At 54.9% G+C, this 23226-nt stretch overlaps 1 protein-coding gene across 1 annotated transcript in view; it reads left to right on the forward strand.

Moving 5' to 3' along the window:
- Positions 1-10730, forward strand: part of USP22 (ubiquitin specific peptidase 22) — a 39004-nt gene extending 28274 nt beyond the window's left edge. Inside the window, exons 9-13 of the mRNA XM_026521187.4 lie at positions 4111-4237; positions 5101-5192; positions 5836-5898; positions 6523-6672; positions 7620-10730. Coding sequence (XP_026376972.1) covers positions 4111-4237; positions 5101-5192; positions 5836-5898; positions 6523-6672; positions 7620-7662 — 475 coding nt within the window. The 3' untranslated portion in view covers positions 7663-10730. The remainder of the gene's footprint in view (positions 1-4110; positions 4238-5100; positions 5193-5835; positions 5899-6522; positions 6673-7619) is intronic.
- The last annotated feature ends 12496 nt before the right edge of the window (positions 10731-23226 follow it).

The raw sequence follows: 23226 nt of genomic DNA on the forward strand, positions 1-23226 counted from the left end.
CGATGCCAGAACGCCGGGATCACGCCCTGAGCCGAAGGCAGACGCTTAACGACTGCGCCACCCAGGCGCCCCTACACTCTTTATTTTCTTTGGCTCACGTTAAAGGTCACCGCAGGGGCGTCCTTGAGCAGAGGTGTTCTTGTGAAGAGGGACAGGCTTCTTGGTTTCTCTGTTGCCGTGTGGTCAGCAGGCTCAGTGGTGTATGTTGAGAATTTTTAAACACGTCAGCTCCTCACCCTGATAGGTCCAGTTGTAAATGGGGCATCAGACTTGGAATTTGTAAACCGAGCAAAACATCCGAACTGAAAAGCCCACCATTTTTGAAGGGAGTGTTTACGACTCCGTTAAACGTAGTTGTACGTTTCAGTAAACCTTGGCCCAGCAAGTGGGCACGGAGGGGGCAGCCCCCCTGGCCCCACTGAGATGCACCCGGAGCTGTCGGTGGGGGGCCAGCGGGGCTGGGTCAGCGGCCGAGTGGCCGAGGAGGGACGGAGCACGTTCACGTCGAGTTCGTGTGAACAGCAGAGGGGCCCTTTCCAAGTTACGTTGAGAGCAGATTGCGAAGCCGGTGGGAGGAAGTTGAGGCAGATGGAGTCCCGCAGCTGCAGACCTTCCAAGTCCTCAAGTGCTTCACGAGGGCAGGCGGTGCGGGGGCAGCTAGGTGGCCGTCGCGCCTCGGGGGCCGCCTGAGGGCACGCGCACCCCGTACTCCTCGCACCCTTCGGGGAGGCGGTAGACTCGGCGGGAGCACAGACGCGGCCCCGGTGATGGGGGAGCCCTCGGCACGGCCAGTTGCTTCCCTGGGTGTCCGTGCCCCTCCTGGGATGGCCTCGGGCTGTGCCCTTGGCTCTCGTCGCTATATTGCTGGCTCCGCTCTTGACTCTCGGCGCTGTGTTTCCTCAGTCCGGATTGACATGCAGCCAGTTCGGGGAGGAGACTGCCTCGTGCTGCCTTCCTGTCCCCGTGTCCCCGTCCCCCCTGCCGCACCTCACCTGGGGATGCTCTTCTGCCGGACGCATGCTGAGGGCGCACGTGCATCTGCCAGGTCGGAGTGCTTGCAGGCGGGCGGGCGGCAGAAGTGGGCTCCGCCGAGCTCAGGCGGGTGGAGGTACCGGGAAGGCTGAAGACCCAGCCGAGCAAGCAGGTGGTCACCGTGCGAGGCTGGGGGACCGGTCTCCGGAACCGGGCAGCCCGCTGCCGGCCCGCTGCTCTCACGTGCGGTGCAGCTGCTGCCTCTGGCGAGACCGGGCTTCCTACGGACGCTGCTTGAGAGTGACCTTTCCAGAGACAGCGGCCTCAGGACGGGGATCCGACTGGGTGAGCCTGGGTCGCGTACCCAAACTTTTGTGGTAGCACTCATGAAGGAAGATGGGCCGTGCCCCCCACGGCGGTTTGGAAATCCCCAAGCGCGGGTGGAGCGGGGGCACGGAGAGATCAGTGGGAAGAGACGGGGGTTGAGCGCCGTGGTCCTCCATTCTTGACTCACGGTTATGTCAATTCAAGCCAGATCCTCTTCGTACGTGACGCTGTGGGACATTCTCCTAGTGTTGAAGCAGGTTTGGTTGACCTACCTGGTGTCAGAAAGGTAGCGTAGTTTGGCAGAGAGGACAAGGATTTGGGGGTACGTGGATTTCAGCTTTTAGGGGCATTGCATACGGAAGGAAAAATGACAAAATACCAGGACCTTCCAGAAGAGTAAAAAATGAGAAAAACCTCGAGCGAGGACTTCGGACTCAGCATTTTATGCTGCCCTGGCGTGCTGCAGTCTTTAACGTACACGTTCTCGGGACGCCGTGGCCTTATTGCTCCGTTGATTAATGGGTACCAGGTAGCAGAGTGGTGGTAACTGGCTGACGCACGAGTTTCCAGATTCCAGGGCAGGTGAAGTGTCCGCAGCCCCAGTCTGACTTGACAGGCTGCGGACCCGTCCCAGACGAGCGTTCCTGCAGCGCGAGCCTCAGGGGGCTTCCTTCCTTCACGAGGGAGGGGGCTGGGGGGAGGAGGGCCGTCAAGGAGCTGTTCTTGCAGCCCGGCTGGGTAGGTTTGTTGCCTCGGGCACTTTGCTTTCCCCCTTGGGACACCGGCTTCCTGAATGCTCGCAGGACGGCACAGTCCCGTTTCTCATTTCTGCTGGGGGCTGACATGGGGCTTCCCGCTCTGCGGGTCCGCGCTTTTCCTCAGTGCGCCCGGTAGGGACACAGGGTCCGAGTGCTTGTCGCTGCCGTCGCCAGCGCAGACCGGAGAAGCTCGTCCAGTCGGCAGGGAAGCGCTCGTGGCCCCCGGTGTGTTCCTGAGCAGTTCGGCTGGGCTGGGGCCAGGCAGGTTTGAGGTGGAAAACTGGGGTATGGGGTAGTGTGCAGCGAGTCATGCGTCTCCAGAGCCTTCGCTATAAACGTGGGCACGCGCTTCTCTCTTCCAGTCAGGTTCCCGCTGCTCAAGCTGCCCTGATTGTTTTTGTGATAAACTGTTCCGTACAGTTTGTCCAACTCAGGATCCAGACGAGGTGTGCACGTTCCATTGGGTTGACTGGTTTCACAATCCCTTGCAAATCCATAGGCTTCAGCCCCCCTTTGGTTTCCTTGCTGTTTCTGTGTTGCAAAGACAAGATCGTTTTTCAAGAGTGACGCACACTGCGGCCTTTGCCGCGTGCATTTGTGGGCTAGTTCTTGCAGGTTGTGGCAGACACGCTCAGACGCCTTGTCCCGTGTTCCTCCCTACGAGCTCTGACTGCTGTCCTCGGCTTCCCTCGGCTTCCCTCTTCTGGGGCACCTCCCGGGGCAGGCGGGGTCAGCTGTGGTCAGGAGGGGGCATCGACTTGCCCTGCTGAGATGACGGAATTTCTGAAAGGAGAAACAAATATTTCGAGACCTGGTTGGGAAAAGATGAACTTTGTTTTCAGCTTGCTTTTTTTTTTTTTTTTTTAAGATTTTTAAAATTTATTTATTTGACAGAGAGAGGCAGCCAGCGAGAGAGGGAACACAGGCAGGGGGAGTGGGAGAGGAAGAAGCAGGCTCCCAGTGGAGGACCCTGATGTGGGGCTCGATCCCAGGACCCCGGGATCACGCCCTGAGCCGAAGGCAGACGCTTAACAACTGAGCCACCCAGGCACCCCACGTTTTCAGCTTTCAACTTAAAAAATTTGGCATAAATCATATTGAAACATCTGTTTTATGGGTTTCTGTCTTAGTAGCCACCACTGGTGCCGGAAATGCTTGCTGACTTCCTTCGCACAACCTTGCTATGTCATGGTCTGTCTTCATCATTCAATAATGATCATTTCCCCGTTTTTAGAATCTAACTTTTATTTTGAGATACAGATGCACGTGCATTTAAAAGGAATAACTGAGTACCCTGTACTGAGTTTCCCCCAGTGGTAACGTCTCGTAAAATTACAGTAAAAGGTCACGATTGCGATATTCACATCCGTGCAGTCAAGATGCAAGGCATTTCCATCCGTCCAGGTCCCTCCCGCCGCCACTGCCTCGGGACCCCCGGCGGCCGCGGATCTGTCCTCCATTTGTGTAAATTCAGCATTCCGAGAATGTTACGTAAATGGAATCATAGAACATGGAACCTCTTGGATCGCCTCCCCCGGGCTCCCCGCCATAAGTCTCTGGAGATTCATCCAGGTTGTGTGTCCGTAGTTTGTCCCCGTCTGTGGCCGACGAGTATTCCACGGGGGTCACGTCGCCGTTCTTTAACCTTCTGCACTCTGGAGAGCTCCTGACTGCTGCCAGGTTCTTCTGGCCGTTAGAGACACAGCTGCTAAAAACATTTGCATTCAGTCGTTTGCATGAACACAAGTTCAAGGTTTTCTGAAATTCGAATTACTGGGTCTTACGGTCATTAGAAAATTACTATTTCACCAGACTTTTAAATAAAAAAAAAAAAAATTAAGATCGTGTTTAAAGTGATGAGGGGAACAGATGAAGGAAGAAATCGTTTGTTCTTTTTTCCATTGTGAAATTATAAACGCCCCTAACTGGATGTGTGTTTTTAGTCGGGAGATTAACCCACTGAAAGTGATTTAATAATTATTTTCGGCTTTTTTCCTCTCTTACCTCTCCCACCTTCTTTTCCCTAAAACTGTATCGTTGGAATGTCTTGCAGATTTACCAGGCCCGAGCACTTAGGAAGCGGTGCGAAGATCAAGTGCAGTGGCTGCCACAGCTACCAGGAGTCCACGAAGCAGCTCACCATGAAGAAGCTGCCCATCGTAGCCTGTTTCCACCTCAAAGTAAGCTTTCCAGAGAGCAGGCTGCAGTGGGACACCTACCGTGTGATCCCCAGTACATGCGCTTGGAGCCTGTGGGTTTGCTGCACAGAAGGACGTTTCGTAAGTGCAGTGACCCCGTAAAGAGCGCGGAAGGCACGAGAAGGTAGTAAGTCGTGACTCCCCCCGCCCCCCACGTCTTCTGCGCAGAGAGGTTTATGGTGAACGGGAGTAATTACTTCATAACGAAAGTAGGGTGTGAGTTATTCTCCCCGGGGGCGGGGGTTAAGAATTTACTCCTCCTCCTCCCGAGATTCCCCACCCTCCCCCCAACACCGAAGTTTTCTGGTTTTCTTTTACTTAAAAGCAAACAGGACCCTAAGCGTTGCGATCTAGTCTAGGGGTCAGTCAGCTTTTTCTGTAAAGGGTCAGATAATAAATGCTTTAGGCTTCGTGGTCTCATAGAATCTTCGTTTTATGGTCTGTGTTTTATTCTGTGAGCCTTTCAACACAAAACCCAAACTGTTCCTGGCTTGCTGGCCCCGGTCTAGTCAAAGGAATGTCTTTGCTGAAAGGAACAGTATGTCCGTTTTCGCTCCTGGAGCTTACGGACGTTCTGTTTCCTTCCACCGTGCGCTTTGCTGGCTTTGTTGTAAGATGACTTTTTTGCACACTTGGCGTCAATCACTTTCAACAACCCCATCCTTTCAACACTCCATTTGTGAACCCCATAAATTAGATTTGTATGGCTCAGTGCCGTGTTACTGAGTCTGTAAGCTGTAGATGTGGCCGGAAAACGAAAAGCCCGCTTTCGGGAGTGTCCAGAGAAGCCCCATTGGAGGAGACCCTACAGCTTCACCCTTGCCTTGTCTCCCCAATTCCTGTAGCGATTCGAACACTCGGCCAAACTGAGGCGGAAGATCACCACGTACGTGTCCTTTCCCCTGGAACTGGACATGACCCCCTTCATGGCGTCCAGGTATGAAAGGGTCGGGGACACGGTGTGACCGGGAGGGCCGTGGTTCCGTAGGGTCCGTGATCGGCACCGGTTCCCTGTGAGCCTGCGTGGAGGCTGATAGAAGCATATCTGCTAAAACGGAACCTTGACCCTGATCTTAACCCAGGTCACCGTTGAGTTTCCTCAGCTGTGTGCTTTGGCTTCGGGTTTTCGCCGGCAGTCCTTCGTGCGCTGTCAGACGCGGCGAGCACGTGGGGGGGCGGTCACGGAGGGCGGCGCTGCCGCTGACGGAACTGAGTTTGGATACAGCTTGATGGTGCAGTTGTCGATTCCGCTTCTCTTGTTTTCAAATCTCGACATCCCAGACCACATAAAATGTCCCCTGCAAATCACCGCGACGCTCGCTCGTGTGTCTCCTGTGGCCACTGTAGCAGATCACCACGAACTTGGCTGGAAGCCTGGCCTCCACTTCCCCACCTTCACACCGGGAGAGTCTTCCCCTAGAAAGCAGAGTTGCTGGAAGAATTAGAAAGCATGTCTAAAGTGCACTGAGTGCCCCGACTGGCAGAGGAGGCCCCCGGGGTAGTGGTACCGTCGTTCGAGCCACGCGTCTGCTGATTAATTATTTTACGTGATACTGACGAACTGCTGTTCTTTGTTCCAGCAAAGAGAGCAGGATGAATGGACAGTACCAGCAGCCAATGGACAGTCTCAACAATGACAATAAGTAAGTGGCACCTCGTGGGTTGGCGCTGGGCGTCTCCAGTGTGAGCGGGGAGTGTGGGACCACCGGTGGGCCGCACGGGCGGGGGGGGGGCCCTGATGGCACAGCCCTTCTTTCCTTTGGCCACGGGCCTGCTGCCCCTCCGCGCCTGTTGAAAATGCTGCAGCCCTGTGGGGAAAGGACTTTCCACGCCTGCACCGTAAAGCTCCCCGATGTAGGAGCCTGACCCCTCGGTCCCAGCCCCTGTGTGGGAGCGCGGTCCCGCCGGCCACGGTGGTGCTAGCGTGAGAGCTTGGTGTCTGGATTCGGGGCTCCCTGGCCCCTGCGTCCGCCGGCGCTGCAGTGAGGCCTCTGTTCTGTCCTTCACCACGCGCTTACTGTTGCTGTGGGAGGAAGAAGGGCCAGTGTGCTTCCAGCATCCCCAGCGCGGCTTGCTGTCCCCACTTCCGCTAAATGTGGTTCCCGCAAAGCAGCTCGAGAGCTGCGTGGGCTGCGTGCCCGCCGGGCGATGGTGTGTTCCGTTTGGGGTCTGTGGGCAGCGCACCGTGCAGGCTTCTGACTGCTTCCGATGGTGAGAAGACTAACTTGACTGCTCCTTCTCTCCCCGCTCGCGCGCTCCCGTACCAGGTACTCCTTGTTTGCCGTGGTTAACCACCAAGGGACCCTGGAGAGCGGCCACTACACCAGCTTCATCCGGCAGCACAAGGACCAGTGGTTCAAGTGTGACGATGCCATCATCACCAAGGCCAGCATCGAGGACGTGCTGGACAGTGAGGGGTACGTCCGGGGTGGCAGCTGACTGTGTACATCCGTTCAGGACGTTCACCTCGAGTCCTGACGTCATGAGGCTTGTTCTGGACAGGATGCCCGCTTCGCTCGGTCGTTGGATGGGCCGGGTCGCTCTTGATGAGCACGTTATCGCCCCGAACGTGGGGTGGTCGTTCCTGTTCTCACGGCAGGAGCGGCCACGTCCGTTCTTGGGGAGCTCCTTTCTTGTTGACCCGCCTCATTCCTCCCTGGCCCGTCGTCGTCCACCCTTTGCTTTGTGAAGTCTTTATTGGTCTTGAGACTGTGCGTAGAATCCCCCCGCAGGGTGGGCCGGGCTGAGCCGTCGGGAACGGCCTTGCGGCGGCTGCACTTGGCGTTTTCTCCAAGCGGTGGGGCGCCCCTGGAGCGAGTCTGTGTAGAAGAATCCGTGTGTGAGAGGACAGTGTTGTGGGTAGCGAGGAGGCCAGAGGAGGCCCCCCAAAGGGGCGGATTTGGACTAGAAGCCGTTGCAGGAGTCTCCCCCAGAGGAGGCGCGGCCCCAAGGCAGTTGGGGTGGACGGCGGGAGAGGCGGACTTAGGGGCTGGGGGGGGGGGGGCGGACAGGTGGGAGGACGGGCTGGGGGGGGCGGAAAGGTGGGAGGACGGGCTGGGGGGAGCGGACAGGTGGGAGGACGGGCTGGGGGGAGCGGACAGGTGGGAGGACGGGCTGGGGGGGGCGGACAGGTGGGAGGACGGGCTGGGGTGGGGGGGCGGACAGGTGGGAGGACGGGCGGTCGCCGCGGGCACCGCTGCTGCCTAGCCAGGGCCCCTCCTCCTCGGGGACTACGAACCAAAGCGCAGCCAGGCAAGCAGTGGGCCGCCAGTGGGCGCCGGGACCCCCGCGAGCGTTCTGGGGCGGCTTGCCTTGAGCGCCGTGACTCAGCACGTCAGCGCGCTCCCTGCCTCTGCGCCCGCAGGTACCTGCTCTTCTACCACAAGCAGTTCCTGGAATACGAGTAGCCTTCCCTGCGGCTGCTCCACCAGGACAAGGCGAGCAGCTGGCCAGCCCCCCAGAATCCTCCCCGCCCTCCCTGACGTCATGAAGCGACCCCCCACACAGAAGTGCCCCGAGAGCATCGGATTGCATCGGATTCCTCCGCAGTCCGGCCGCAGCGGCTTCCGGGGCCGCGGCGTCCGCGTGGACGAGCGCTGCGCTCGGAACGAGGCCCCAGGAGCCGCGCGGCGGAAGCAGCGACGTGGCCGCTGTGCCCTGCGTGGGGAGGGGCGCCGCCGTGCGTCCGTCCGTGACGCGTCTCCTGAGCTGCTGGAGACCACGTGCGGCGGGGGGGGGGGGGGGGGGGGGGAGGAGCAGGGCGGAGCGGTTTCTAAGGGCGCCGGGTCCGCTGAGGCCGCGGAGCGCAGGAGACGTGCGAGGACGGGGACTTCGCGGGCCCCCTCCTCTCCGTGGGTTCCGTGTCGAGCGTAGGTCGCTGCAGCCCCGAGGGTCCGTCCGTCAGCCGCCAGCAGCAGCCCCCGCCCCCACGTGGAACCGAGCACACCCCCCGGGGTCGCCGAGCACGGCTGTTCGCGCGCCACGTGGCATCCGACTGCATGTGGACGCGTCCGCCCGGGTGTTCTCGCTTGGTTTTTCTAGAAATAGGCACTTTCTTAGTCCCCGCCCCTCCCCTCTCCTTTCCCACAATGGTGACCCGCATAAACGTGATGGTGGTAACGTGAACGAATTATTGGATCGATACAGACATGTAGATCGTTTCCTTCATTCCCGAGAGTGAAGCTGGCTTTTTCGTTGGTGCTGGTTTTGTTGCCTCCCCTCCCCCTTCCCTCTGGAAGCGCCCGCGTCCTGGTCGAAGGCTGCCGGGGCGGCGGACGAGGGTCAGGCTGAGGCTCGGAAGCCTCTGTGTCCTGTTAACGTTTGAGTGGATGAAGCGTTCCCGGTGGCTTCCTCGTTCCCTGCCTCCCATTCGCTGCCCGGCCGCCCGGCCCGCTCGCTGTCCGCGTGGCTGCGTGGCGGCCCGTGGGTCGGCTGGACGCCGGCGGGGCTTCCACGGAGCTGGCGTTCCGTGGCTGATGCCTCCGCTGTGCCCTTGGTGTCGTTCCCGCTGCAGCGGGGGGCGGATGGCTTTGCCGCTGAGCTGCCAGGGGCGGGAGGAGCCGCTGGAGCAGAGGGAACGGTGTGCACGGCTCCTTGTAAGATATCCTGCATGCATCCGTCTGTGCAAACCCCAACTTGGATTGTCCGTTTCTGAGAACAACCCAGACGTGGGGGAGGAACGGCTGCTTTCATGTCGTTCGTGGAACAAGCAGCGCTTGTCCTGGGCGCCGGTCTGCATCTGAGCTGTGGGAGGTTCGTTCCTGGACGAGAGAACCGTCTGTTTCAGGTTCAGTGCACGCACTTTTGTTTCTTCTTTTGTCAAGAGCCAGACGGTGAATATTTGAGGCTTTGTGGGCCATGCGGTGCCTGCCGTGGCTAATACAGAAACAGACGAGCATGGCCGTGTTCCAGTGAAACATCTTACGGACGCTGACATTTGACAGTTTTCATCTGTCGTGGGTTTTTTTTTCTCTCCCTATTTAACCATGTGCAGACTGTTCTGAGCTGGTAGGCCGTGCAGACGGTCGGTGGGCCAGAGCCGGCTCGCGAGCTCGTCGGGTTAGGAAGTGGGTCGGAACAGTTGACTGACTAGGTACTGCTCAGTGTGGAATGTGCTGGAATACAGGAAACCACAGTTGTCTGCTGCAGTGGCCTCCACGACAATGTCCTTAGCGGTGCAGCTTGTAAAGCCCTTGCTCGGTTCATGCTCAGTGTATTTCTGCCTTTTGGGAATACGTGTTCTAAGAGAGCAGGCGTTCTCAGAAATACGGGCGGGTGCAGATTTTCAGAAACGGCCCCATGTGCTTGAGTTTGTGTGTGTGTGTGACAGAGAGAGAGAGAGACCATGCTTTGGAGATTTTTTTGGGGAGAGCTGTTGCCTTTTCATAAGGAGCAGATCAAACGAGGAGCTGGCCGACGCTGGCCTGCACAGTTCTGAGCCATGAGCTTTGCTGCCTTGTGACCCGGCTTTACTGGATTGTCCTGGGTTTTCTGGCAGGTTCCCTGTGGTCTGGCGAGCCCCGCTTCCCACGTCTGTGTCTGCTCATGTTCAGGGGAGCTCAGCTGGTCCAAGAGCATGAGGTCTGGGGATAGACGATGAGGCCACGTTTCTCTTCTGTAGACGTGACTTTAAATTTTTGTATCCAAATTAATTGTCGTGACTCCCTGTGGGCACTGGCGTTGCAAGTTGTCACCTGTGTCTGTGCCGCTGGGAAGCTCCTGTGACCGCAAACCGTGGGCAGTGTTGGCAACAGGACGTCCTGCCACCAGCGTGTTCAGTGGGATTCATCCTGTTACCCACAGAATACTCCATGCCCGGCCTGGGAATGTTTCTCTTCGCGCCCAAGCCAGCTGTTAAATTCAGGAAAGTGGCTTTCTTGTTTCCTTGTAACGACCCCTTGTCTATGTGTTCAGGTCATTACCAAGTGCGTCTGACACGAAAGGGATCATCAGGTGACCCCACCCGCCCCTGCACTCCCACCCATGGTTTTAAAATAACCTGTATTTCTGAGACGTTGGCCGTCCTTTCAGCACGTCACAGGGAAACCGGGCTTTCCGTCTGCAGGCGTGTGAAGCGAGTTCCGAGCAGCGTCCGTGCTGGGCAGGGGTGGGTCCGGCGGGCAGCCCGCGTGGCCGGGCCTCCTCTCCAGGGCACAGGATCGATCGTCTGAGGCCTCCTTCCTGCGGCAGCGCCCCCGACCCCACAACATAGCCCCGTGCTCTTGTCCTTTGGCTTGGTGTGTACGCTTTCCCTGGGTAAATGGCCCTTCTTCTGACAATTCAAGTGACTGTTTCGTTTACTATAACCTTGAAAACAAAAATTGTAAGAAAAATATTCCAATGATTGTGCTGTGGATTTTATTACCAAGATGTTTACACCTCCCTTTTACCTGTCATTTTGAGAAACTGTCGACTCTTCTCCCTTAATGGCTTGTAGTCTTTCCTATGTCATAATAAAGCTACATTTTCTTCTGAACACTGGCCGGCTCTCCTCTTACTACTGACAGCAGCCGAGAGGGCGCAGCGGAGGGGAGGGGGCGCTGCACGGCTGCCAGGGCTGGGGCTGCCAGGGCAGGGCTCGGCGCCACAAAAGCCCCGCTGAGCTCAGCGGCCGGAGCTCATACCTGGTTTGGGCCAGTCCAGTGCCGGCTCTGGGTGTCGGGACGTCCGTGCACCCCGCATTCTCCTCCTCTTCCCTCCTCTTGGCATCCGGGAGTCAGGACAACCATGCATTGTCAGTGTGTCACCGTCACAGTCCCCGGAGGAGCTTTTTAAATGCAGGGATCGTTGCCAGCGTCTGATGACGAGACCCAGGGTGTGGTATGACGATACGTGTTTGTAGTAAGCTCCCCAGACGAGGAAAGAGCATATATGAATCCGTAAGGAGAAAATGTGCAATTAGTCCTGCTCTTGATCCTGTAATTGGTCACACCACTGTACTTGGCGTTTGTGACATCCTCCCGCCTCCCTCCACACTTCGTTGTCCTCAGAACCTCCCTTAACTGGTTTTTACTTGGTTGACCCAAAGCTTCATTGCTGAGCTGTCCCATTTTAGAAACTTCTGTTGCAAGTTCCTTTACTTCCCTCACATGGAAGCACCAAGAGACACCAGCGACTTCTGGGTCCCAGGCTTAGTCCTCTGTCCCCACGGAGTAGCAGTCAGTTCAGATCACCCAGAACCAGTGTTGTGTCCCTCAGGGGAAGACCATCAAGCCAACAAAGCCCAGATTTTCCAGGCCTGGAATAAAAAGACTCTGTGATTGGGTTATTAAGTATAATACCGGGAAGTGCCAACCCCACCCCCGCAGCTGGCTCCTCAGACCCATATGTCCTGGCTGGGGGCGGGGGGAGTCTGCCCCAGATAACGGTCTCTGGCTAAAGGCATACAAGTCATCCTGGAAGACAGAACCCCATTCCTTCACCATAGCTGAGTCCTCAGTACGCCCACCTGCGTCCCGGTGGGGGGTGATGCAGTGTGAACAGTTCTTCGGACACAAGCCCGTTGCTCATGAACGTCCGTTGCTATGATTTGGGTTCTGTGATCTGGGTTCTGTGATCAACAGCTATTTGCGGAGTGTGACCATGGATGGTGGTGCTGATGGGTGCGGTGGGCGTGTCCGTCATCAGAATATGAGTTTATTCCAAGAAGACCAACCTTCCATGATGCAAGAGGCCCAGTGTAGTCAACCTGCCGCCGGGTGGCCGGCCGGTCCTCTTAGGAAACGCCAGCCGAGGGACTCGGTGTTAGTGTTCGTAGTTTGCTGGTTAGGCACTCAGCGGTAGTTAGGTTGGTGAGCCTTGGGCAGGGCAGATCTAAGACCTTGAACCTAGTTCAGCCCCCACCCTGTCTTGATGGCCCCTTGGTTCATGGGTCCACCAAGCAAGCATGGTGTCTGGGGAAGGAAGCTCACTGTATCCACAGGCATGCCGTTTTGCCTCCCTGATCATAAGAGCGTCCCCTGTAGGGATTCTCCAGCAGGCACACGTGGATACAGGTCTCTTCACGGTCTGTGCCCATTTTGAGACCTCTGTCCCCATCCAGACCTCGTCACTAATCCTGGAATCCTCTTCCAGATGTTTGACCGTCCAAGCAAGCTGTTAGCTCAGCACAGATCAACGTCGCCCCGTCCTGTCTCGTTCCAGACAAGTGGGTAACCAGACGTACAGCTCAAAGCTCCACTCAGGGTTTTCCTCCATCACTGTCCGTAGGCGACCTCAGTCATCTGGCCACAAAAAAGCACCCGATGCCATGCAGCAGGTGTCCGTTGAAAGTCCAAGCCACCTGTTCGTGCAGTTCACCTGGGCAGGCCTGCGCTCACTCTTCCACGTGCCGTTTCCGCTGCACGATCCGTGGCTGCCGCCCAGCCTTAAGGCCAGGCGGGTCAGACCACTCGTTCTGCTGTGGGATGCCCGGGCTGCACGGGCAGCTCATGACCTGTGAGTACACGTTTAGCGTGCGAAGTCCGAGAGACGAGCAGGAGCTGTTTCTAGAAAGGGTACGTATCTGCGGAAGACGTAGATTGGAGTTGCTCTGAAATCCTGGAGGTCTGTGCTGTTCCTCGCCTGCTGGCCCCCGCTAGCGTCTCCCTAAAGCGTCCTTATCTGCCCACTTGGAGTATCGCTGGATCTTCTGGATCCTACGATTTGAGTGTAGTACGGCGTGTATGACAGCCTGAACTTAGGTCCTCCTCGCAGCTGGGAGCCGTGTGATGCCTCTGGAGGTGGGTCGGATTGACACGCTAGGATGTGTGTGCAACCTCGCAAACCCAGCAAGACCCGTCAGGCATTGTGGCTCTTTTTACATAGTAGGTGGTGCGACTTGCAGCCATTTGTCCTTCACCTTGAAGAGGATATCCTGACAGGCTTCAGACCCCTGAGCCCCCAGAAACTTCATGGAGTTGGGGGCCTGAGTTTCGGGGAGTTTATTCCTCATGCTTTGGCTCACTTGTCTCGTTAAAGCCTCTGTAGAATTTACTGCTCCGTGCTTCTCAGAGCCAGTCAGCATAATGCCAGCAGCAGAGTGGACCAGAGCCGTGAGTGATGGAGTATCAAGGCAGTCCGTGTGCATACAGACTTCCTATAGCAGAGTGACGTAGCCCCGAGTCTGTACCGGGAAGGTATGCTGCGGGCCCCGTCAAGTAGAAGCAAGGCCCCTCGGTGGGCCTTTCAAATTGGTATGGGAATAAAAATGCTTTAGTCAGGTCACCAGCTGCATACTTCGTGCCAGGAGCCATGTTGACTTGCTCCAGTAACGGCGCTGCCTCTGACAGCAGCTGCGATCGGACGGCCCCTGATCAGGTTTCTAGAAGTCGGCCGTCATTCCCGCGATCTGCACACGGCGTACAGGTGAACTGCGAGGGCCTGTGATACGTAATATCACTGCTGTGCCTTTGGGGTGTTACTCTTTGAAATCCCCCCAGGAGGGGCACCTGGGTGGCTCAGTTGGTTGGGCGTCTGCCTTTGGCTCAGGTCATGATCCTGGGGCCCTGGGATCGAGTGCCGCGTTGGGCTCCCTGCTCAGCGGGGAGCCGGCTTCTCTCTCTCCCTCTGCCTTCCTTTCCTCCCCGCTCGTGCTCTTGTGCTCGCTCGCTCTCAAATAATAAAATCGTAAAGGAAAAGAGAGATAAGAAAGAGAAAAAGGAAAGAAAAGAGGGAGGAAGGAAGGGGGAGAGAAAAGAAAAGGAAAGAAAGAAGAAAGAAAGGAAGGAAGGAAGAAAGAGAAAGAAAGAGAAAGAGAAAGGAAGGAAGGAAGAAAGAAAGAAAGGAGAAAGAAAAAGAAAAAGAAAAATTCTACATAGTCCTTCCAACCACATCAGCCCTCACCTAGTGGGTAAAAAGTCACCGTAGGGATCCTGCCAATGCCAGGTATGCCCACTATACACTTAGGAACTGGGGGAATAACCACAGAATGGATCAAACATACTTCCATTTAAAAAAAAAAAAAAACGTCTATACACTTTCTGGGCAGACTCAGAGCCGGTGCATGTTGCCCCATGCTCGCTGTCCCCTCAGCCACGACTGGCCACGTTCAGTTAGTCTCCATTGGCCAGCATGTCCCAGGTAATGGGTCACGCGGAGGAGAACTTATAGGTGACCAGACACTCGTGTGAGCAAGAAATACATATTTTTTTAAAGAAACACTACTGTCTTGGGCTACATTTAGGATGATACCTAAAACTGGGGATGGGCCAGGTCGAGTCTTCGCATATCCCCAGCACTTAACATAGCTCCCACTCCACAATATTCATTAATAAGTGACTCTCGTACTCAGCGTGTGACTTCAGTAAGAAAAGATCTCCAGTGGAATGTGATGGGGAGCAGAAAGGGGCCAGGTCCTGTCCCCAAGGAACATGCAGGAAGGGAAATAGTGTTGACATAGTATCTGAGAACCGTGGGCAAACTCGGTACAGAGTTCTCTGGCAATCTTACAGGGCCGTTCGGGGCCTGAGGAAGTGACATTTAGCAGGACGGGGACATCGGTGGTGTGGGTGAGGTGGCCCTGTTGATGAAAGGACAGTCCTCCTCCAGAGGGAGAACCGGGCACTTCAGTCCGGCGGTGCCTGGGGCGTGCACCACAGCATCCCCTGCACTCAGTGACATGTCTGCGTCCTGAAACTCTCACGTTCACGCATTAGTACCGGCTCTTGCAACGGACACGATGACCAGTGTCATTCAGAGCAAACCGGAAGCCCCAACCTGGACCGCGCTCCCAGGCTTGCCCGGGTCCCCGGCTCCTGTCTGCACACACAACTCCGCCAGTGAGGAGGGCACGCGCCACCTTTTTCATGGGAAGAAATGTAACCACCTGAAATCTTAACGCATTTTATCCCAACGTGGGAGCTCATGTACGTTTGAGGCAAACACTCTGCACGCCACAAATTCGTGAAGACTAACGGGCTAATCAGAGCTCCACGTGCCCCCTCCGTTCTGTCTCGGTCAGTGGATGGGCCTGCTCCGGCGAAAAGCAGTTTCATGGAGCAGGAAAGGCTCTTTCCCGGGAACTAGAGATGAGCATTCTAGTTGGGGCTCCGTGCTCCCTGGAGGTGCTCCTAGGTCTGGCTATTCTCTTGAGCCCCCTGGCCCCTTGGCTGTAAGATGAAAAGAGGCAGAGCTTAAAATGGGTGGTCGGGAAACTCCATTCCACCCCTGCTGTTTGATGAGTCTTAAGATTTTTTTCTGCTTGCCTCTCCTGATGGTGATACCAGTCTGTCGAGAATGGATGTCAATGCCAGTAGCTAGGAGAGGGAGGCGAAATGTAAATACATTGCATTTTTGTAGAATGTTCCAAGTAGAAAAGACTTTAACAAGGATTCCATTGGGCTCCTGAATCTATTCATTTCACAACTATTTTTTTAAAAGATTTTATTTATTTATTCGACAGAGAGAGAGACAGCCAGCGAGAGAGGGAACACAAGCAGGGGGAGTGGGAGAGGAAGAAGCAAGCTCATAGCGGAGGAGCCTGATGTGGGGCTCGATCCCAGAACGCCGGGATCACGCCCTGAGCCGAAGGCAGACACTTAACGACTGTGCCACCCAGGCGCCCCTCATTTCACAACTATTTGACCCTCTGTATCGTGCAGGATTTGTACTGTTCTGGACACGCGGGAGCAAGAGACCACAGTCCTGTTCTCACGGAGCGGACGCGTCTATGTCAGATTGTGGTAAGCACTGTGTAGACGAGACAGGCTGGGGGCCAGAGCCCGACAGCAGGGACCGTGCTGTTTACACAGGTGGTCAAATGGCTCTCCAATAAGACAACCTCAGAGCAGGGACCTGAATGAAGTAAGAGACTGAGCACAGGCTATCAGAGAGAGAACATTCCAGGTAAAAGGAACAGCGTGTCCTTGAAGACGGGAAACTGAGGCTCAGAGGGACACCTTAGCGAGCCCCCTTCGGTCTGCTCTCGGATCCAGCCCACGCTGGTTTTTTCCCATTGATTCTAAGAGCCGAGTCTCGAAGGATTGAAGGAGGGACATTGTGTGACCACTGTGTCTCTGACCTGTGAAGTGGCCTGGTTCTCCCGAGGAGCCAGTGGAAAAATTCCCCCTGGTCTCCAGCCAGGACTTTTCGTGCTTTCCGCGCCAGTGGGTTCATGTGGTGTCTCTGCCTTGTCGGGCATGTCACTGCATGCTGAATGGCTGTTCCAGCTTCTCTGACATTTTACATTGTAATTTTAACCTTCTCTGTGGTATAGTCCAGTGATTAAGAGACAGGGTAGGGAGCCAGATTGCCCGAGCATGAACCCTGGTTCTGGGTAAGTTCCTTCAACTCTTCAAGCCTCATCTATAACGTGGGGACACTAATAGTATATCCTCGCATAGGATGATTGCATGGGGGAAAAATTGAGTTAATATATGGAAAGTGCTTAGGAAAATGCTTGGCTTGGAGTAAGAATTATATAAATATTTTTTTAAAACCCCAAACCTGAGAGCCAAGCTTGGGGCTCTCTGGGTGTGTGGTGTGTCTTCTGACTCACAGGGGAACAGGCATACCAAGCCCATATGTGCATTTCTGAGGATACGTTTTGGGGTTTTCCTTTGATTAGTCTATAAATGAGAGTGTGTCAACAAAAAGTAGGAAGGCAAAACCAGGCGTTTAGCTAAGCAGATGGGGGACCTGTCCCCGTTCAGTTGGAACGAGACCGCATGTGTCTGCACCACAGTCCAGCCTGGGTGAAGATGCGGGAAAGAGCATTCCTGGTAGAGGGAACGGCGAAGGCAAAAGCCTCGGGACAGGAGGATGCGGGTGCGAGGGGCTGCGGCGTGGTGGGTGCCCTGGAGTGTGATCTGAGCTGACTCTGAGAGGAGGCCAGGGGCCAGGGCACATGGGCTCAGAGGCCCTTGTAAGAGGTTGAGGTTTTATTCGGTGTTGAGAACCCGCTGGAGGGTTTTTTTTTTTTTTTTAAAGAAAATTTTTTTTTTTTTAAAGATTTTATTTATTTATTTGACAGAGAGAGAGACAGCCAGCGAGAGAGGGAACACAAGCAGGGGGAGTGGGAGAGGAAGAAGCAGGCTCATAGCAGAAGAGCCTGATGTGGGGCTCGATCCCAGATCGCCGGGATCACGCCCTGAGCCAAAGGCAGACGCTTAACCGCTGTGCCACCCAGGCACCCCTCGCTGGAGGGTTTTAAGCCGTGAAAAGACATGATGTAATCTATATTTTATAAGGTCACTCTGGCTTCCAGGGCCACCTGGGAAGGAAAAAGCCAGAGAGAGAAGCACTCCTTCCCAAGTGGTAATAAAGCCAGATAATCCACAAAGCCGTATCTTCCCTGAGCCCACCTGTGAGGCGAAGCCGCAGGGCAGCCAGGTAGCCTGGAGTCTAAGGAAGGCAGGTGCCCCCGAGGAGAGAGGGGACGAGAGCAGGGAAGAAGGCAGAGCCGCCTTGCAAATGGGCAAGAGGAGGTCCTCCAATGCTTTAAGGGATTGCTGAAGGCTGAGTGCGGGTTAGCACGAGAGCACAGAACTTTCAGGAACGTCGAACAAGGGGAGTTGACACGACTTGCAGGTTCTTCTCCATACACTTCCACTGGACCTTATAAAAAACATCAGGCACAGAGCGGAGACCACAGGAAGCATCCCTCAAAGGTGCAGGTGTGGGGCCTTGGCTGCTGGAAGTATTCACAGGCCCACCCACACTCTTCTTCCCTAACAAACCAAGGCTGGGAAAAGGGCAGCACACTCAGGATACAGGTGCTAAACGCACTGCAGGCGAGAGGAAGGAAAGTACCCTCTAGTCCATCTGGGGGCAGGACACTGTCCCGGGCCTGATCCGTGAGAGAGATTCCATTCCTAGGTGGAGGGGAGGACCACTGGATAAGGCTTATTCCCTCAGCTCCGGAACGTGGGCTGCCTGAGACTGAGTCGGAACAGGATGGGAGACCGCTCCCCCCGTCTGCCACCCCCCAGGTTGGCAAGCACCAAATAACGTCGTCCACCACGGACGGAGGGCAAAGAATGGAGAATGACCCCCTTCGGCAGAGGCATGCAGGGAAGGCATAGAGCTGAGGGCGTAGCAGGAATATCACAAACCCAGCCACCCCCTGCCACCAAGAACGTGGTAACACCAGGGGCATTTGAAGCCAGCAAGGCACAAAAGGTGAGCATACAGCAACAAAACCCAAACCCAGCTCAGCTCATAACTTGCTCGACTCAACCCCTCACACTGTGCAGGTGAGCAAGCGTGCCCGTTTCCCGCATACGCACTTCGTCCTTCTGCCTACCGTCCCGTGCAGATCTGGCGTTTGTTAGAAAGATCACAAGACACACAAGCGACCAAGTAAAAACAAGCCATTGCCACGAGACAAATCACTGCACAGAGCCAGAGTCCGGGGTGATCTGGGTGTTGAAAGTGTTAGGCAGGAATGTTTAAACAACTAAGATCCATATGTCGAATTCTCTCATGGAAAATGCGGAATACATGCCTGCATGGGGGGGGGGGGCTTCAGCCTGAATAGAGGGGGGGCTTCAGCGGAGAGCTGGAAATGGTAAGAGTCAAATGGAAACTCTGGAAGGAAAACCCATGTAATTGAGACGAAGGCCCACCAGTCAGCTCAACACAGCTGAAGAATGAAGCAGTGAACTTGAAGGCCAGTAGAATTTACCCAGACTGAACCACAAAAAGGAAAAGGAATGGGGGGGAAAAAACCAATAAAATAACAGGGCACCAGAGCTGTGGGATGATATCAAACAGTTGGAAGAGATAATGAATGGCCAATAAATATAGTTTTTAATAATGAAAGACATCAAGCTACAGATCAAAAAATCTCGGAGAACCCCAAGCAGGATAAACAAAAACCAAACCTAATCCAGGGCACTTGGGTGGCTCAGTTGGTTACGCATCTAACTCTTGTTTTTGGCTCACATCGTCATCTCAGGGTTGTGAGATCGAGCCCCGAGACGGGCTCTGAGCCGGGTGTGGAGCCTGCCTAGGATGCTGTCTCTCCCTCTCCTTGTGCCCCTCCTCCCCCGCTCACATGCTCTCTCTCTCTCAAAAAAGAAACCCAACAAAACAAAAACAAAAAAACAAAAACCAAAAAGGACCTAACCCAAAACCTCCTAGACACAACATATTCCAACTGCTAAAAAGGTAAGAAGGGCATCTGGGTGACTCAGTCGGTTAAGCGACTGCCTTCGGCTCAGGTCATGATCCCAGGGTCCTGGGATCAAGCCCCGCATCGGGCTCCCTGCTCAGCGGGGAGTCTGCTTCTCCCTCTGCCTCTGCCTGCCCCTCCCCCTTGCTGTGCTCTCTTTCTCTGTCAAATAAATAAATAAAATCTTTAAAAATAAATAAAAAGGTAAGAGAAGGAGAAGAAATTGAGGGCACAGACTACAAAGGAACAAAGAGAGGAATCAGAGGAGATGTCTTCTCGGAAACTATGCAAACCACGGATAACGGAGTAATGTCTTTAAAATTCTGAAAGGAAAGAACTGGCAACCCCAGTCTATACCCAGGCACAAAAACATCTTTCAAAAACCCAAGAGAAATAAAGACTTTTCCAAACAAACAAAAATGGAAAGAATTCACATCCTGCAGACTTTCAGGACAAGGAATAAAGGAAGTTCTTCAGACAGAAGGGACATGTTACCAGACACTTGGCTTTACACCAAACAGTGAGGATTTCCAGAAATTAAGGTAAACATAAAACGCATTGTTTTTCTTATTTTTAATTGCTCTGAAATACTGAACTTCTAAAGCAAAAATAGTAGTGATGTTTAAAGGGTTGATAGAGGGGTGCCTGGGTGGCACAGCGGTTAAGCGCCTGCCTTCGGCTCAGGGCGTGATCCCGGCGTTATGGGATCGAGCCCCACATCAGGCTCCTCCGCTATGAGCCTGCTTCTTCCTCTCCCACTCCCCCTGCTTGTGTTCCCTCTCTCGCTGGCTTTCTCTCTCTCTGTCGAATAAATAAATAAAATCTTAAAAAAAAATAAAATAAAAGGTTGATAGAACATGTAAGGAAAATGCGTGCGGGCGGCAACACAGAAGCTGGGGGGCGTTGGGAGGGTACTGCTGTAAGGTTCTTACGCTCTGTGTGCAGTGGTATATTATTATTTGAGGGTTGACTGTGATGAACGAAAGACATACCATCAAGACAAATTTAAGAGGCATAGGGCGCCTGGGTGGCTCAGTCGGTTGAGCATCTGCCTTCAGCTCAGGTCATGATCCCAGGGCCCTGGGATCGAGTCCCGCGTGGGGCTCCCTGCACTTCTCCCTCTCCCTCTGCCCCTCCGCCCCTCCTCCCACTCATTCTCTCAATCTCTCTCTCTCTCTCTCAAATAAATAAATGTGATCTTTAAAAAAATTTCAGAAGCATAAATGAAAAGATCAGGGTTCAGAGAAACAGCAAGTAGAATGGTGGTTAGGGGGGTTGGGGTGGGGGTGGGGGTGAGATGCTGGTCAAAGGGCGCAAACTTCCTTTTACAAGATGAACAAGTTCAGAGGAGCTAATGTACCCCATGGAGGCCACGGCAATAATACTGTATCATCTCCTTGAAAGTGGCTAAGAGAGTAGATCTTAGGTGTTCTGACCACCGGAAAGGAACGGTAATTGTGTGATGGGATGGAACGGTTCCTTAATGCTACGGCGGTCATCGTCTTGCAATATGTAAATGTGTCAGATCGTCACATTTGACATCATAAACGTACACAACGTTACAGGTCAACTCTATCTTAATAAAGCTGAAAAGGAAAAAAAAGATCAGGGCTGCCATGAATGGGGAAAGGGCCGGGTTCCAAGGTCTGGCCCGCGGATCAAATCTGACCCGCCACCTGCTTCTAGAAGTCCCGTTAGGGAGCACAGCCTTCCCTGCTTGCTACTGTGGCTGGGGCCGCGTACCTGTCCGGCCGCTGTCGCAGGAACCCAATAGGCTACAAAGGATAGTCACTCTCTGACCCTTTCCAGCAAAGCTGGCTGTGTCCCAGGCTAGGGGACAGGGTGGTGACAGAGCGGCCAGGGGGCGCTGGTGCACTCCCGCGGGGGAGCTGTGGCAGGAGCCTGGCTCCGAGGCTGGGACAAGTGGCAGGAATCAAAATATATGTTGCAGATAGAACCAAGAGAACTTTATCCAGAGCGTGCGTAACACAGACAGTATTTAGTTTCCGATTTACTATCTATCACAGGGATCCCTGTCTTAAAACACAGACACACACACACACACACACACACACACACTTACAACAAAGAGCAACTGAAAACCTGAAAACCACTATTATTCTTGTCTGATGGGGGCCAGGGTCGGGCACTCAGCGCCTGGCGTTTTCTGCAGCCCTGACTTCCTCAGCACTACCAGAAACATCCCCCAGAGTCCCTGGGTTTGGACGCAGAGCTGGAACGCTGGAGAAGAAACAGAAACCCGCACACCTTCCAGGTGAGCCTTCCCGTCTCAGTGGTACCTGGATGTCTCCCAAACATGCCGTTACCTTGTCAGCGTGCGGGGACATCTACACCAGTTACAGGGCTTTAGTGTCAATCCCGTCATCGGATAAGCTGCTTGCATGGGCTTGGTGGCAGGAAACACCAGGGGGTCGCCGTTTGCCATGTGGGGCTGACTGTGCGACGGGTCAGACACGTGTCTCGGGCAGAAACGCTTTAGAAGCCCCCGGTTCACATGTTAAGCCCTAACCCTCAGCTCCCTGGGATGTGACCTTATTTGAACATGGAGTCTTTACAGAGGTGATGGAGTTAAACGAGGCACCCGGGCGGGCCCCGAACCAGTACGACTGGCGTCCTTAATAAAGGACATGATTAAGCTCCAGACACAGAGGGCGAGACGACGCAGGCCAAGCCGAGTGGCCCGGAGCAGACCGGTCCCTTGCAGAAGGAGGCAGCTCCGTTAGCACCTCGAGAAGTAGGGGACAGTGACTTTCTGTCCCTTAAACCTCCCCGTGTGTACTAGTTTGTTCCAGAAGCCCCAGGAAGCCGAGACAGCCTGTTAGCCCGAGGAGGGTGGACAGGTGGCGCATCGGGCATCCCGTCTACACCACCCAACGTGTGTTACGTGAACGTCTGGTGCGTGTCGCTGTGCAAGGGAATCTTGGTGGCACAGGATGAATCATTTTCATTCCCATAATCATGGCTTTATCTTACGTGTAAGTGCTTCTAAGACTCATGCATGTTAAGTGTGACTAAAATGTCGATTTCGATGCCACTAAAAATAGAAATACAAAACACAGGTCACATCTACAATGTGTGACTGTTCAGATATCAGTGCTTAGTGTTATCACGCGTAGAATTTAGCGTGAGGCTCGAGTAGGGCTAGAAGAAAAGGGGGGTGAATAGAAAGAAGAATCTGAAGCCGCTAACAGTACAGGCTGGTGGCTAGAAAGGGCCGAAGGTGTGTGCGAAGGAGAGCGCACCCCCGGGGGCCAGGCAAGGAGGCTTGGGCTTTCAGAGCGGCTGGGCGCCCTGGGCTCAGCCTGCCGCTTCCTGTCCACCCCATGCCGCACTACACAGACACACACACACACGCGCGTGCACACACACACACACACACACGTTGCACCGTGCTCGCCGCTCTGCCTACGGACGCAGGGTGGAGAACTTGGTTTGCAAAAGGAAAGCAGGTGAGCCCAGCCCTCCTGCAGGAGGCCCACCGGCTTCCCTCCATTCTTTGACTTTCCCTCTTACATGAAAGCGTGCCTCAGAGTCCCGGGGTGTACCCCCTGCTTCCCACCCTGCACAGGTCAGCAAGCTCCTGGTGGGGCGGTCCACTTGCAGGTCCTTGGAAACCAGGCGTCTGCGGGAGGAGCCTTGCGCACAGGGAGGCGGCGGGAGAGGTGGGGCGTCCAGAGGCATCCCAGGGAGACACGACCAAAACCAGGGAGAGGGCGGAGTGGGCAGCCGGGGAAGGTTTTATTTCTAAAGAAGGGTTCTTGGGGGCTGTGTCCAGCAGGCACGGATGGCTTCACTGCAGGTGTGTAGGTGACGGTGACCTGCGTTGGAGACGTGGGAGAAAGACGTGACCGGCCTCCTT

This window comes from Ursus arctos, unplaced genomic scaffold, assembly GCF_023065955.2.
Source record: "Ursus arctos isolate Adak ecotype North America unplaced genomic scaffold, UrsArc2.0 scaffold_14, whole genome shotgun sequence".
Taxonomy (NCBI): Eukaryota; Metazoa; Chordata; class Mammalia; order Carnivora; family Ursidae; genus Ursus; species Ursus arctos.